General features: G+C 41.3%; 1 protein-coding gene and 1 long non-coding RNA gene across 7 annotated transcripts in view; one reads left to right on the top strand and one right to left on the bottom strand.

Annotated features, from left to right (window-relative positions):
* The first annotated feature begins 228 nt into the window (after positions 1–228).
* On the top strand, positions 229–6,915 carry LOC130296565 (uncharacterized). 3 transcript variants are annotated; one of them, XR_008849234.1, is made up of 4 exons: positions 229–1,749; positions 5,815–5,889; positions 5,970–6,681; positions 6,762–6,915. It is a non-coding gene; the product is annotated as an uncharacterized LOC130296565 (long non-coding RNA). The 3 variants fall into 3 exon arrangements; XR_008849233.1 differs by having other exon boundaries at positions 229–1,589; positions 1,671–1,749; positions 5,970–6,915; XR_008849232.1 differs by having other exon boundaries at positions 5,970–6,915.
* A 4,897-nt stretch (positions 6,916–11,812) lies between these two features.
* The window catches only part of LOC130296566 (myosin light chain kinase, smooth muscle-like), a 105,398-nt gene continuing 101,147 nt past the window's right edge, over positions 11,813–16,063 (bottom strand). For all 4 annotated transcript variants that reach the window (XM_056548225.1, XM_056548227.1, XM_056548224.1 and 1 more), the window contains 2 exons: positions 15,862–15,993; positions 11,813–14,235 (listed from right to left, as the gene is read on the bottom strand). In XM_056548225.1, the coding sequence (XP_056404200.1) occupies positions 13,991–14,235; positions 15,862–15,993 (377 nt within the window). In that variant the 3' untranslated portion in view covers positions 11,813–13,990. The remainder of the gene's footprint in view (positions 14,236–15,861; positions 15,994–16,063) is intronic.

Raw genomic sequence — 16,063 nt, forward strand, 5'->3', positions numbered from 1 at the left:
TGGGTACCGGGTTAATAATTGGGGGTTAGCGCTAGCTGTAATTGGGGCTAATGCTAAGCCTTGGCTTAGTAATGGACTCCGTCTATAAGACTGCTTTCACTACTAAGCTTGTCAAGTAAATAAAATAATTAAAAAACAACAGAGTTGTAGTCTTGCAACAGGTAGCAGACAGATGGGAGATGTGCGGGCGGGTGGGAGACAAGGTGGGGATGTAAATTAGTGTGATCCGTGATCAGGAAGTCAGAAAAGCAGAAACATAAGCAAGGTTCAAGCTGGTGTAGACTCCTGGAGCTTTTTAATCAGATGCACCTAGAGCTGCGACAGTTGCAGGTGATAAATCAGGGTGCACTGGAAAGTAAAAAGTGAAAAAACATCTACGTGAGTAAGATGTCAAGATGAGCGGTGGGATGTAAAAAAAATCACAAATAAGCAAAGTTGCGCCAAATATACGGAAAAATAAGCTCTACAAACTTTGATAAATCTGGGCCATTGTGTATACAATGATAGGCAAGGTGCATGTGCTGAAACCAAATACCACAACAGGTTATAAGATCTATGTACCTTAAATATTCAGGATCTTTTGTTACTTATACAAAAAAAACACAAAAGTATTTTATTAGTTTTATTAATATTAACATGCAAAGTAACAAAAATATAAAGAAGAAATCTTCCTCTTTTCTTTTATGGATCTCATACTCCCCCGTCTTCGTGTATTGAACAGCAATGTTCGCCACATAGCAGGTGGCACACAAGGTAGCAGCAGCACTTAGCACAATGAATGAAGATGAAGATAATGGTGAGTATTGCAACTTATCCCAATGATCTTCATGGCAAATACAGATTCAGGGTCGCTGAACTTACGTTTTTTTTTCACAGGATCTCTTTGCACAGACAACCTAAAGTCGGACGTCCACTTCCCCTGCAGCCAGTGATAGTAGGTCCCTTCGTCTCTGTATTGGATGGAGCAAAAGTCCAGATGGCCTCCAGGTTCAATGAAGACTCTCATAGACTTGCCAGCCCCAATTAGATACTCTGCCAGATAAAGTCGCTCATTGCCTTTGTCCCAGGCCACTACATGTTCCAGTTTGACTCCCAGACAAGAAATACTCAGCCTGCTGTCCATTGATTGAGTATGGTTCCTTAGAGATCCATGGGTCGTAACCTTTAAGCTTTCCTATAGTGTGCATCAGAGTGCTGAACTTGGCCATATCTCCCTTCTTTGGCACATGGCATTTAGTCATGCAGCTCTGGACGATGATCTCTGGTCTTCGCTTGGAGAGAAATGTTTGAATTGAGGTGGAACGACTTCTGAGCCACAAGAAAAGATACACAGGCATCCGTGGAGTCCTGAATATCAACATTGTATCCATAGAAGAAGTTACCAATCTGTTGCCGCACAGATAATTTCTGTAGTTTGCCTTCCTTTTTTTTGTTAATTTCTGTAGTTTGCTTTCCTTTTTTGTAAATTTTTTGGGCACTTTCCTTGTCTAAGTTTTCATTTTTTTTGCAATTTTGCAGGTCCTTTTCTTGGTGTTCTCACTCCCACAGTGTTCCCCTTTTCTCCGGATACTCTGGTGTAGCTAGCAGAGGTAGGTCACCTGGTATTTTGCATTCCTTTTTTTTTGTTTTTTTTTGGCACTTTCCTTGTCTTATTTTAATTTTTTTTGTAGTTCTGCAGGTCCCTTTTCTTGCCGTTCTCACTCCCACAGTGCTCCCTTTTCTTCACATACTCGGGTGTTGCTCGCTGAGGTAGGTCGCCTGGTAGTTTTCCTTCCATCATTTGGTTGGGAACATTACCAACATACAGGCAGAGATTTTTCAAATCATGGCCAGAGGAAAAGTTGGGTGTATAGCAACCACTCCCATATCTTATTTAATGTTTGTATTGACTGCTGAAAAAAGCAATCAGATTTTTCTATGGGCAATTTAGTAACTTGTAGGAATAGGGAGAAAAATTGGGATGAGATCCGGCGCCTCCTCCGATATAGTAAGTTCAGAAATGAAGATGTAACAAAACTGCCTATATTAAAAAAGGCTGTTTTATTGGAGGGTGCAACTTAAAAGTTTCGAACCCGAACCGGGTTCTTCGTCAGGCAATGGGATAAAAAAAACATACAAGGCGCCAGTTTTAAATACACAGATCAGCTGAGTGCTACCGGGTCAGCGGGTCACGGTCAGCATGAAGGTTAAACATAGACATTTTATATATAACAGTAAAAATGAATACAATTCAATTAAATACATGATGCTGATATGTTGTGAAATAGAACATATACCTAGGAGAGTGTAACCTAGGTATTCGTTGTTTGACATAGTGCTGCGGCTTCCCGACATTATGTCACGTCCTCGGGAATCCGTGTCCCGTTTCTGAGATCCTGATTAGACGTGTGGACATTATTTCAGTCGATTTTCAAATCTTGCATAAGTGTGGTGTATTGATGTATGTTCTATACAGCTACGGGGTGTTATTAGTTTTTAACTTGGCAGCGCTGGAGGGCTTTTGTGCACATGATAGTTGTTAAATCCATGGACCGGTATCCACGTGGACAGCGCAGGTGAGTATTTTTGTGTAACTGATGCGGATATTAGTATATGGTTATCCTTCTGAGAGTGTCCATTTTTGGGTTTATAGTTAGTTAGTTAGTTAGTTATGGAGCATTTTTTATGCATGCTATATTACTGTTCCGGTCCTTCCAGGATTAGACCTCGCTGGAGACCCATATTTGTCATCCAACGCGGAGGTGGAGAAATAAGGAGAATTAGATTATAGTTTCAACAATTTCATTAAGACCTCGCGGGAAGATGGTTTCTAGTTTATACATCCAAAAAACCTCCCGTTTTTTGAGTGTCTCAAAACGATTAGAACATGTTTCAGATATGACATCAATCGGAGTTATCTTGATTGGTTCTGTTATGGTTGGGTGAGCCATAGAGCAATGTTTAGAGAGGCCGTGCAGTTGGAATTTATTCTTTATGTTCTGTCTATGTTTATTCATTCTGCAGTGCAACGGTTGTATTGTTCGACCCACATACTGTAACCCACACATGCAGTCGATGAGGTAGATGATATACATCGATTGACAAGTAAGTCTGTGCTTGAGTACGTGTTTCTCTTTTGTTGTATTGGATGTAATTATTTTCACATTATGTTGTATTTCCTTGCAACATTTGCATCTTTTTTGCCCACATCTGAAGCTTCCAACCGGTAAACTATTTTTTAGATTATTTACTTTATGTTGCCGTATTTGACTTGGGGCCAGGAGGTTTTTTAGAGTGGGTGCTCGTCGGAAAGTAATTCTTGGTTTTTCCGGGATCTTGCCTTTCAAATGTATGTCATTTAGTAAAATATGCCAGTTCTTTTTTAGCGCTGTCTGGATATTATTAGCAGAATCACTGTATGTGGTGATAAAATAGTTTTTTTTGCATTTCTGCATGTTTTTCTGGTTTCTCCTTATTAATTGGCTTTGCAGGGATCAGACAGTCAGATTGTGATTTACTAGACGCCTTTTTTAAGGCTTGCTTGATGATAGGTTTTGGATATTTCTTTTCTTTAAATCTGCTTTCAAGAATTTTTGCTTCTTGCATAAACGTACATAAACGTGCATAAACGTCCTCTGTACAATTTTTCCTGATGCGTTGAAACTGGCTGTATGGTACATTTTTGAGCCACTGTCTGTAGTGTCCACTGTTGAAGTCCAAATAACTATTAACATCGACTGTTTTGAAGAATGTAGAAGTGATCATTTTATTCTCAATGTGAGAGATGGTCAGGTCTAGAAAATTAATTCTTTCTGTAGAGGCCTCATGCAAGATTTGAAAATCGACTGAAATAATGTCCACACGTCTAATCAGGATCTCAGAAACGGGACACGGATTCCCGAGGACGTGACATAATGCCAGGAAGCCGCAGCACTATGTCAAACAACGAATACCTAGGTTACACTCTCCTAGGTATATTTTCTATTTCACAACATATCAGCATCATGTATTTTATTGAATTGTATTCATTTTTACTGTTATATATAAAATGGCTATGTTTAACCTTCATGCTGACCGTGACCCGCTGACCCGGTAGCACTCAGCTGATCTGTGTATTTAAAACTGGCGCCTTGTATGTTTTTTATCCCATTGCCTGATGAAGAACCCGGTTCGGGTTCGAAACTTTTAAGTTGCACCCTCCAATAAAACAGCCTTTTTTAATATAGGCAGTTTTGTTACATCTTCATTTCCGAACTTACTATATCGGAGGAGGCGCCGGATCTCATCCCAATTTTTCTCCCTATTCCTACACGTTAGAACCGGACTTGCCAGTAACGGTTAGGGATGCAGAGGCAGCCACCTACCTAACGCCGCCGTACGCTAGGATCTCGGACCCGGGATACCAACGGCTTCTTACGATCTGAAGGCTTACAAAGGTGTTGTGCCCGCAGCACAACTAACCACGGTAAGGTGCATCTAACTCGCACGTACCCGCTTTTACTTCAACGGTATCACACCAGGAGAGCGCCTCTCCCTTTTCCTTTTATTTTCAATTTAGTAACTTGTCCTTTGGCCTGGTTTTGAGAAATCACATTCACAATACTGCCATACCGTGACTGAATAACAATAATAGTAACAACAATCAAGCACAAAATTTTAAAATCATCATTCCCCATTTTAATTCCCCTTGATTTGACCACAATGTGCCTGTCCACAGTACATTGTCCTCCAAATTTTAAACCACCCCCCCCCAAAAAAAAAAAAAAAACATTTACATAATACCCGATATGACCTCTGGTGGTATTGGGTCATGTGTCACTGAGTAATTTGCATTGGAGTGTTCAAGTTGCCTCAAATGCGCAGCGCTCTCTCTACACCCAAGAGGTGTGCACATTTGAGGTAACAGAATAGGGACGGCGCCACACAGGGTTTGGGGCAGGCATAATTTTTACTTTTGGCTATACTCTGGGTCCTCATTCTGGGTACCCAATTGGCAAATTATTATGAAAATTTCAATTTTCATTTTCCAAAAGTTACACTTAAAAAAAAAAAAAAGAAAAAATATTTCAGTTAGAAACATAGGCCTGAAATGTGCAGTGCTTTCTCCTACCCGGATTGGTGTGCACATTTTCAGGTAACAGATTAGGGATGGCCAACAAAAAAAAAAAATGCTAATGCTAAGCCTTGGCTTAGTAATGGACTCCGTCTATAAGACTGCTTTCACGACTAAGCCGGTCGAGTAAATAAAATAGTTAAAAAACAAGAGAGTTGTAGTCTTGCAACAGGTAGCAGACAGATGGGAGATGTGCGGGCGGGCGGGAGACAAGGTGGGGATGTAAATTAGTGTGATCCGTGATCAGGAAGTCAGAAAAGCAGAAACATAAGCAAGGTTCAAGCTGGTGTAGACTCCTGGAGCTTTTTAATCAGATGCACCTAGATCTGCGACAGTTGTAGGTGATAAATCGGGGTGCACTGGAAAGTAAAAAGTGAAAAAACGTCTACGCGAGTAAGATGTCAAGATGAGCGGTGGGATGTAAAAAAATCACAAATAAGCAAAGTTGCGCCAAATATACGGAAAAATAAGCTCTACAAACTTTGATAAATCTGGGCCATTGTGTATACAATGATAGGCAAGGTGCATGTGCTGAAACCAAATACCACAACAGGTTATAAGATCTATGTACCTTCAATATTCAGGATCTTTTGTTACTTATACAAAAAAAACACAAAAGTATTTTATTAATATTAACATGCAAAGTAACAAAAATATAAAGAAGAAATCTTCCTCCTTTCTTTTATGGATCTCATACTCCCCCGTCTTCGTGTATTGAACAGCAATGTTCGCCACATAGCAGGTGGCACACAAGGTAGCAGCAGCACTTAGCACAATGAATGAAGATGAAGATAATGGTGAGTATTGCAACTTATCCCAATGATCTTCATGGCAAATACAGATTCAGGGTCGCTGAACTTACGTTTTTTTTTCACAGGATCTCTTTGCACAGACAACCTAAAGTCGGACGTCGACTTCCCCTGCAGCCAGCGATAGTAGGTCCCTTCGTCACTGTATTGGATGGAGCAAAAGTCCAGATGGCCTCCAGGTTCAATGAAGACTCTCATAGACTTGCCAGCCCCAATTAGATACTCTGTCAGATAAAGTCGCTCATTGCCTTTGTCCCAGGCCACTACATGTTCCAGTTTGACTCCCAGACAAGAAATACTCAGCCTGCTGTCCATTGATGGAGTATGGTTCCTTAGAGATCCATGGGTCGTAACCTTTAAGCTTTCCTATAGTGTGCATCAGAGTGCTGAACTTGGCCATATCTCCCTTCTTTGGCACATGGCATTTAGTCATGCAGCTCTGGACGATGATCTCTGGTCTTCGCTTGGAGAGAAATGTTTGAATTGAGGTGGAACGACTTCTGAGCCACAAGAAAAGATACACAGGCATCCGTGGAGTCCTGAATATCAACATTGTATCCATAGAAGAAGTTACCAATCTGTTGCCGCACAGATAATTTCTGTAGTTTGCCTTCCTTTTTTTGTTAATTTCTGTAGTTTGCTTTCCTTTTTTGTAAATTTTTTGGGCACTTTCCTTGTCTAAGTTTTCATTTTTTTTGCAATTTTGCAGGTCCTTTTCTTGGTGTTCTCACTCCCACAGTGTTCCCCTTTTCTCTGGATACTCTGGTGTAGCTAGCAGAGGTAGATCACCTGGTATTTTGCATTCCTTTTTTTTGTTTTTTTTTGGCACTTTCCTTGTCTTATTTTAATTTTTTTTCTAGTTCTGCAGGTCCTTTTCTTGCCGTTCTCACTCCCACAGTGCTCCCTTTTCTTCACATACTCGGGTGTTGCTCGCTGAGGTAGGTCGCCTGGTAGTTTTCCTTCCATCATTTGGTTGGGAACATTACCAACATACAGGCAGAGATTTTTCAAATCATGGCCAGAGGAAAAGTTGGGTGTATAGCAACCACTCCCATATCTTATTTAATGTTTGTATTGACTGCTGAAAAAAGCAATCAGATTTTTCTATGGGCAATTTAGTAACTTGTCCTTTGGCCTGGTTTTGAGAAATCACATTCACAATGACTAAATAACTCTGTCAGACTAGGACAGTACAATACTGCCATACCGTGACTGAATAACAATAAATAGTAACAACAATCAAACACAAAATTTTAAAATCATCTTTCTCCATGTTAATTCCCCTTGATTTGACCACAATGTACCTGTCCACAGTACATTGTCCTCCAAATTTTTAACCCCCCCCCCCCCAAAAAAAAAAAAAAAAAAAAAAACTTTGGGTCCTCATTCTGGGTGCCCAATTGGCAAATTATTATGAAAATTTCAATTTTCATTTTCCAAAAGTTACATTTAAAAAAAATATATATATATTTCAGTTAGAAACATAGGCCTGAAATGTGCAGTGCTTTCTCCTCCCCGGAGTGGTGTGCACATTTTCAGGTAACAGATTAGGGATGGCCAACCAAAAAAAAAAACATTCCCATAATGATGAAGCAGAGCATAGGGTTTCTGACGGGCACATATTTTACTTTTGGCTATGCTCTGGGTACACAGATGGCATATCATTTGGAAAATAGCAATTTTCCTTTTTCCCAAAATACACTTCATCCATTCCTGGAAAATAAATATTAGAAACACCCGTCCATTCCAAATGTCCACTTCACACCTATACAGTTTCTTAAGGTGGTGTACTTTCTGTAATGGGGTCACATTTGGGTGTTTCTTTTTGTTATTTTCCTCTGAATGTATCTAACCGTCAGCTACTGAAATGTCATAGGCCTCAAGTGGGAACATAGCTCTACGAGTCTTGAGCCTGCACAGAATGTTACGTCCACATATGGGATATTTTTTTTACAAAATTGGGTTAAACATTTTTGGGGCTTTTTCTCCTATTAGCCATTGTAAGTTAGCCACATTTTGGGTAACACCAGCATTTTAGTGAAATAGAATTCCATTTTAAATTTTTACAGGCCACTGTTCCAAAAACCGATGGTGTAAATACTCCCTGTACCCATTGTTACGTTCCTTGAGGGGTTCCAGGGGTATCATCTAACTTTGGTACATAATGGATTACTTTGCAAATTATAGATGTTATCCCAGAAACGGTGTCCAATAGGACCCAGAGATTAAACACACTTTATCCAGATGGTTTGAATGATGTTATTGAACACACCAGACGTTGAATGATATTTGTCTGTTTATTCAAGGTTTTAGTATTGTACCTGACGAAGGTACAGGCATGGTTCGGAACTGATGTCGTACTTATTAATGGAATAAAAGAGTAGTTTATGGTTCACCTGGTCCCGGGCAGCGCTGTGTTAATCCTGTCTTTAGAAACCGCTGCAGCCCGGATTTCTTGCCTAAAGTGCTTTGGTGTGTTGTGCCCACTCATTGCACAACCCACTACAGTGAATAGAAACTTTTCACCATATATCCTGGTTTATCTTTCATTGAAGTTCTACACTAGGGGAGCGCATTGTTTGTGTTTGTATCTTCTATTATTACCCTTAAAATAGGATTAGAGATTATACGCCAAGATAGAACCTCCTCAAAAGAGCAAGTTTCCCATCTGTTGACAGCTGTTTCTGGCTCATGAGAGGCTTTCAATGTGGGACTAGGGGAGCAAGAACCCCCAAAACAGCTGTCTACAGATAAGCACTTTTCTGGTGGAGATTCTGGCTTGGCATACAATCCCTAATCGTGTTTTAAAGACTAACTCCAATGATGGTGCGGCGCTGGGAAATTCATTGCAAGTTTTGTTACCATTAACGTCAATGGATCCAAAGAAAATCTGTGATAGTGGCAGATTTCCAGATTAATGGTGGACCTATTGAAGTAAATGGTGGTGAAACTCACAGCCAGTTATGAACGTGTGAATGTACCCTAAATCTGCTGGCAAATCTGTAGCCAGAGACTAAAGCGATCAGGACACAGCCTTGCCTAACTTCGTATGCGAGTCTATAGGACTTCTGGCAAATCCATATCCTGATCTCTTTAGTCTCTAGTTACGAAGTGGCCAGGAGATTTAAATGAGTTCTCCGCCGAAAAACATCTTATTCCTTATCCAAAGGTGCTGTACCCCAGTCATTCGTGCACGGAGCAAACATTGTGTATACGATGATAGGCAAGGTGCATGTGCTTAAGCCAAATACCACAACAGGTTTATAACAGATCTCTGTACCTTCAATATTCAGGATCTCTCGTTACTTATACAAAAAATAAACACAAAAGCATTTTATTAATATTAACTTGCAAAGCAACAAAAATATAAAGAATATATCTTCCTCTTTTCTTTTATGGATCTCATACTCCTCAGTCGTCATGTATTGAACAGCAATGTTCGCCACACATCAGGTGGCACACGTGGTAGCAGCAGCCCTTAGCACAACAAAGATGAAGTTAATGTTGAGTATTGCAACTTATCCCAATGATCTTCAATGAAACTTACGTTTTTTCACAGGATCTCTTTGCACAGACAACCTAAAGCCGGCCGTCATCTTCCCCTGCAGCCAGCAATAGTAGGTCCCTTCGTCACTGTACTGGATGGAGCAAAAGTTCAGATGGCCTCCATGATCGATGAAGACTCTCAGACTTGCTAGTCCCAATTAGATACTCTGTCAGATAATGTTGCTCATTGCCTTTGTCCCAGGCCACCGCATATTCCGGTCTTACTCCCAGACAAGAAATACTCGGCCTGCTGCCTATTGATTATGAATCTGCGTTGGTACCTTGGAGATCCATGGGACATAATCATTAAATGTAGAGATGAGCGAACTTTTAAAAAATTTGATTCAGCCGATTCACCGAATTTTCCGAAAAAGTTTGTTTCTATACAATTTTTTTTCGCAGCGACTCTATATTAAAAAAAGGCTATTTCTAGCCTACATACAGCCTCTATAGGGGTATAGAACACTTTGCTGTGATCTTAAACGCATATGGAGTGTGCTGGGTTAGTGAAATAGTACTGTTATTCAGAATAACATGCAGATTACCGGCATCGCTTTTAGAATCACTGCCACACAGCAGCACAATGACAGAGCCTGGTGGTGGCATCAGTGTCAGGAGACCATATAGTGACTGAATGACATAGCGTGGAGGTATTGGCAGCATGAGGAGACCATATAGTGGCTGAATGACACAGCTTGGATGAGTCTGAAGCATGATGACACCATATAGTGGCTGAATGACAGTGTGGACATGTTGGCAGCATGAGGACACCATATAGTGGCTAAATGACAGTGTGGACATGTCAGCATGAGGAGACCATATAGTGGCTGAATGACACAGCATGGAGGTGTTGGCAGCATGAGGAGACCATATAGTGGCTGAATGACACAGCATGGACATGTCAGCATGAGGAGACCATATAGTGACTGAATGACACAGCTTGGAGGTGCTGGCAGCATGAGGAGACCATATAGTGACTGAATGACACAACATGGACATGTCAGCATGAGGAGACCATATAGTGGCTGAATGACACAGCTTGGAGGTGTTGGCAGCATGAGGAGACCATATAGTGGATGAATGGTACAGCCCGTAGTTACCAGCAGCATGAGTAGGCACTAGGCCTTCACAATCCCTAAGATTAAAAGATGAATTAAGAAATTTAAACCGAAGATTTTGGATAGCGGGCGCTATCTATGAGAAAATTAGAATTTCCCAGACCCAGGCCCAACAGCGGCATCAGTAACCCATATATTGCCTGAATGGCACAGCCTGGAGTTGGCTGATGCACGAGTACACAGCAGGGCTTCACAATCTCCCCCCCCCCCCCCAAGATTAACAGGTACTAAATGGTACAATACTTGGCTGTACCTATGCGGTATGCACTGATGAGGGCAGTAATATGCGCAACTATACGCAGAAAAAACTCTATTTTTGTAAAACACCAGCCGGTGAATACTATTGTTTGGACTTTGACAGTATGGAGCATCTTGACAGATTAGCAGGTACTAAATGGTACAATACTTGGATGTACCTATGCAGTATGCACTGATGAGGGCAATAATGTGCAACTATGCGCAGAAAAAAATAAGTATTTTTTAAAAAGTGATTACTTTTGCCAGGCGTCAGGACTTTCCCTGTATCTAGACTTGTTACAGATACAGAATAGTAGACTGCTTTGATGTAGGCATGTGTTATGCGCGTATGAGGGCAGACAAATGCACTACAATCCGCTGAAAAAGAACATATTTGTGAACAGCTGCAGGATCCAACAGTGCAGCACCACAATAAAAAAAAAAATCCAGGCATTAAACCCTAAATTGCACTCTGTCACACAATTCTGAGCAGCAGATTTGTGGAGCAAACAATATTGCGCTGAAAAATGAGGTGGTAAGATGGTTGATAAAGTTCAGGCAGCTTGGAGATCTGTATGAGGCAGCTGACAGCTATCTGCCCCTCTCTGCTGCAATGCTCAATAATGTGAATAGGAGGTTTAGCAATCAATGATCCTTCTCAGAGTAACAGCAAAGCACTCTGCACTCCTGTCTTTCCCTAATGCCGTGTAGCGCTGTGCTATAAGCTATTCTCACACACACACACACACACACACACACACACACACACACGCAGTCCCGTCCTCTCCATCTGAGTGCATAGATGAAATGAAGTGAGGCAAGATGGCCGCCAATTATATAGGGGCTGTGACATCACAGGGGTCAGTGAACACTGATAGGCTGCATCTCACATGTGATTCAGGGTCAGCCCGCCTACCTTCATTCCCGCCGCTGTTTCCCGCCCTCCCATAATTCCCTGCCCCATGTACTCACACGTGAATCCACCATCTTAGGTCGCCAATAGCCTGGAACGCTGTAAAATGGAGTTTAATGAAGCGATTCGCGTGATAGAATCGCGGCGATATTCGTATTCGTTGCAAATCAAATTTTTCATGAAATGCGTAACGAATTTGGGTTCGTCAACTTCGATTCGCTCATCTCTAGTGTCATCATTAGGCAGTCCTGTAATGCTGGGACTTGTAATTTTGGAATATCTGGAGGTACAGTGTTTGGATAACTATTTTACAGCTGTGGTGCCTTCAGCTGTGTGTCTACAGCTTTTGCAAAACTACAACTCCCAGCATGCCCAGACATCCTTTGACTGTCCAGGCATGCTTGGAGTTGTAAATTTGCAACAGCTGGAGGCCCATCATTGGTAAAACTGTTACAGCACTGTTTCTGTGTTCTTTCTGCAGCCTTGTCAGTCAGCCATCTCGTGTCCATGACCCTTTGACAAGCTCAAGCTGCTTGCGGACTCCGTGTCCCAGGAGGTATGGGGACCCCTAGTGGTGGGATTTTCAAAGGCAGTTTTCTTTAAGAAAATGTGAAAATGTTTTTAAAAAAAAGTATAATGTAAAAAAACTATTGTTTTGCCAAGATGTACAACATATAAAAAGTTTTTATATCTGACCATGCCCATTTAAATTCTTAAATTAACATCATTTTGGTCACATTACCTTTACTTTTATTATGTTTAACAAACTTTAAAAGTTACAGACATCCATATCAAAAATAGCTTAACACATTGTTTCCCAACCTGTGACTTTCTAGCTGTTGCAAAACTACAACGCCAATCATGCTAATATGCCAATAGTTTGAGACCCATAGTTTGGGGAACACTGTCTTAACTGACAAAACAAAAGACTTTTTTCTAACAAACATTCAGTTCTGTTATAAAACATACAAATTGTCATAATGGTCACACAACATTTGGCACATTTTGTTATTTCAAAAAAGCTGCAAAATATAGCTGAGTGATACAAAGTCCTTTTCCTACTCAATTCTGTATGGAGCTGAAGCTCTTAGTAGTCTAGATTGTCTGGGAGACTTACTAGCATCCAACCTGTCTTAATCTTAGGTAGTGCATCTCTAGCATGCCTGCAAATACTAGAATGGCACCATGTTGGCAGCAAAGAAGGTCAAAACAGTATGGCAGCAGTTACAACATCCCTCCATCACAACAAAATGCATTTCAAATGGTTGTCTCAGATTACAAAAAAAAAAAAAATAAGCCCGCTCTGTTTTTTTTCCCTTAACCTAGTGTGACTTAGTGCAGTGCATCTTATCCCCAGCTGATCTGCTATATTCCACACAACACATGTACAAGTGTGGAGCAGATTTTGGGAAAAAGAGCTAGTTTCACAAGTGTAAAATAGGTGTATTTTTGAACCCATACTGCAGCAGGTTGTTCTGGCCCAATTGCGGGTCTTATCATTTGAACTAATAGGCTCCTCTGTTGGCGGCTTATTTCCTTGAAAGCAACAAGGATTGGGCATGTACAAATCCAACGTGCCCAATCTGTAGCTGCCCATACACTTTTAAATTGCTCTCGGTCAAAAATTCTCTCACTTGACCTCCCCATACACATTAATTTTTGGATCACTCAAACAAACATTCATGTTTCCTCTATGGATAAGGGAGGGGTAAGAGCCAGTCAAGAGGCTGCTATACACTTTATACAGTTAACTGACTGATAAAGACTGTGGGCTCAGCTGAATTGTCTATTGGCATGTTTTCTATCTCTAGACATTTGTTGGGGAAAGCAAGAAAACCATTGTACATTTCAGATGGTTGGCTGCCCCACAAAAACCAGCAGGTTCAGCTGAAATAAATCTAATATGTATAGCCAGTTTTAGAACCTTGTGAAACAGTTACATAGGTAGAAAAGTCTGCAAGGAAGAGAAGTTCTAGGTCATCAGTTCCATTCTGAAGGATTACAGTAGACATGTACATATAGAACAACATATATTCAGCATACGGTATTGTGGAAAGAGTGCTTTTTACATGTAATGTGCAGGAGTCATAATGCCCAGAGACATCCACTGTGTACAGATGCATGCATTATATACAATCCTACCTACTGCATAGGAATGTGCATAAAGTTTTCCCAATTACATGTTAGTGTCAGACTCAAGTCTGACTAGTGGCAAGACCTATATATCCAAAATTCTAGGTCTCCCTGTGACAGGGGCTAGAAAGTTTTAGTAGTCTTAGACAGTTTTCCCGTCCCGTGTTGTACGGTCTGCCCGTAAGCAGTGGACAGTCAATTTGGCTGATGTTTCTGCTTGTCCGTGAGAATTTGAGGCTTGACATGTATAAACTCCGGCATCAGTGGATGAAACATCGGATATAATAAGGGTGCAGCTCCCTGAATCCTCATACTCAATCTCAAAATGCTTAGACTCTTGGATTGGGGAACCAGAGAAAAACCATAAAACCTCAGGGTCTGGGAAACCTAAATGTAAAAAAAGAAGAAAAATAAGTGGCAGGGAGAGGAAGGGTGTGGTAAAAATTAGTCCCTGACCCCCTTAGGATTATCCCATCACACATCCATATTTCCATATTTGATGGACATCCACAAATCCATATTTTATTAACTAATCTGTAGGTCAGGGTTTTCCAAACTGGGCACTGCAACATATTAGTGTGTCCATGGTAGTTCCTAGGTGTATAGCAGGACTGTCCAGTCCTGCAGCAGCCCTTAACACTGGGGATTGTTAAGCAGCCATGGCCCAGGCTGCTAATCTAAAACAGGCAGCCGATGCCATGGCCACTTTAAGTTAATGAGCAGCGGTGGCTGCCAGGACTGGCAACACAGGGATTGAGGAAGTCGCTTGTCATTGCCACGCAGGAGGATGTTACTCATCAGAATGAAGGGGTGATCAGGGTGGATATTAATGTGGCACAGGGAGGGGATGAAGGGGGAGAATTAAATAACAGGGGGTGATAAAATGGCACAGGGGCTGATGAAGAGAGAATGAAATGACATAGGGACTGATCAAGGGGGGGTAATGAAATGGCATAGCAGCCACATTTGTAATGCTGATACTAGTAACACGTCATGCATTGTAGGACACAATACGTTCAATTGGCCATACAGTGAGGAGTGTGTCACCAAATTATGCATGTATAAAAAGGATGTCACCAACATGAAAAGTTTGTAATGCTCTGCTGTAGGTTTTATGCAGAAACAGAGGGACTTAATGAAAACCCGCACACACACACGTTAATTAAATGGCGATTTTACCCTGGTCTGACTCAAGACCAAATCTAAGACTTCCCTAGTGTTCACTTATGTTTCATTGCTTGATACCAGGGCACTGGGGTGCAAAACTATAAACTTACAAAGTAAGCATGTCAGCTTAGGAAACAGGCTTTCCTCCTACATTGTTGCTGCTGCCACTGTTTGGCTTTGTGTCCCACTGCTACCATCGTCATCACCCTAACCACCGTATGGGGGTGTCAGGCCTGTAAACTGGGCCTGTAAATTGTCTGTATAGTCACGGGGGGACTGGTTTGGGGTCTGAAATTTTTAGGGGCTCTATTTGGGGTAATTTTTAAGGATATACAGTAGATAGTGGGGTGGGGGATGTTAATATACAGTGGAAATCCTATCTGGGGCCAGTATACAGGGAAGTCTTTATACAGGAAAAAGACAGACATCAAATAGTGCCCCCCCAAATCATCAATGGGGGTCCATCAGATGATGTTTGTGTCCAATTCCGATTAGCTTCCTTTGCTGGAAAGTCTTGTCACGAGGGGGTATGAAAAAGTGAAAAAATACTCCTCTATAACAATGACACTGCTGCCTAGTAGAGTTGGGTGGTATAAAATTATGTGAAAGCTATATCAATATTATCTTGCCACAAGGTTGTAATATGGAACAGTCTCGAGTTGTTAGAAAGGACCGAGATGCATGCACAGCAGCCAGGCATGACCTCTGTATAGCAGCAAGAAATGTGGAGAAATGGCTGTTCTAGAGCCACCTTTTCCTGAATACAGATACATTTCCGATAATGGTGTTTGGCCTCATCTTACATTTATGTATGCCAGAATACTGACCAAAAAGCTACCACCTTACCCTCAATATGACAGTGGAACCGAGCAGAACTTCCTGCAACCTCTGACTGGTCCCTTAAGATGGAGGAGAAGACAGGAGGCCTCTGGAGCTGTTCCTGCAGTAAGCTGAACACTTCCTTACTTTCAGTGTCTCCTGTAATAAAAGAATGGAAGTAAATGTAAGGCAGGGATATAAAACGGCAAGCAAAGAGCAATGTAATGGA

This window comes from Hyla sarda, chromosome 12 (genome assembly GCF_029499605.1).
Source record: "Hyla sarda isolate aHylSar1 chromosome 12, aHylSar1.hap1, whole genome shotgun sequence".
In the NCBI taxonomy this organism is placed as follows: Eukaryota; Metazoa; Chordata; class Amphibia; order Anura; family Hylidae; genus Hyla; species Hyla sarda.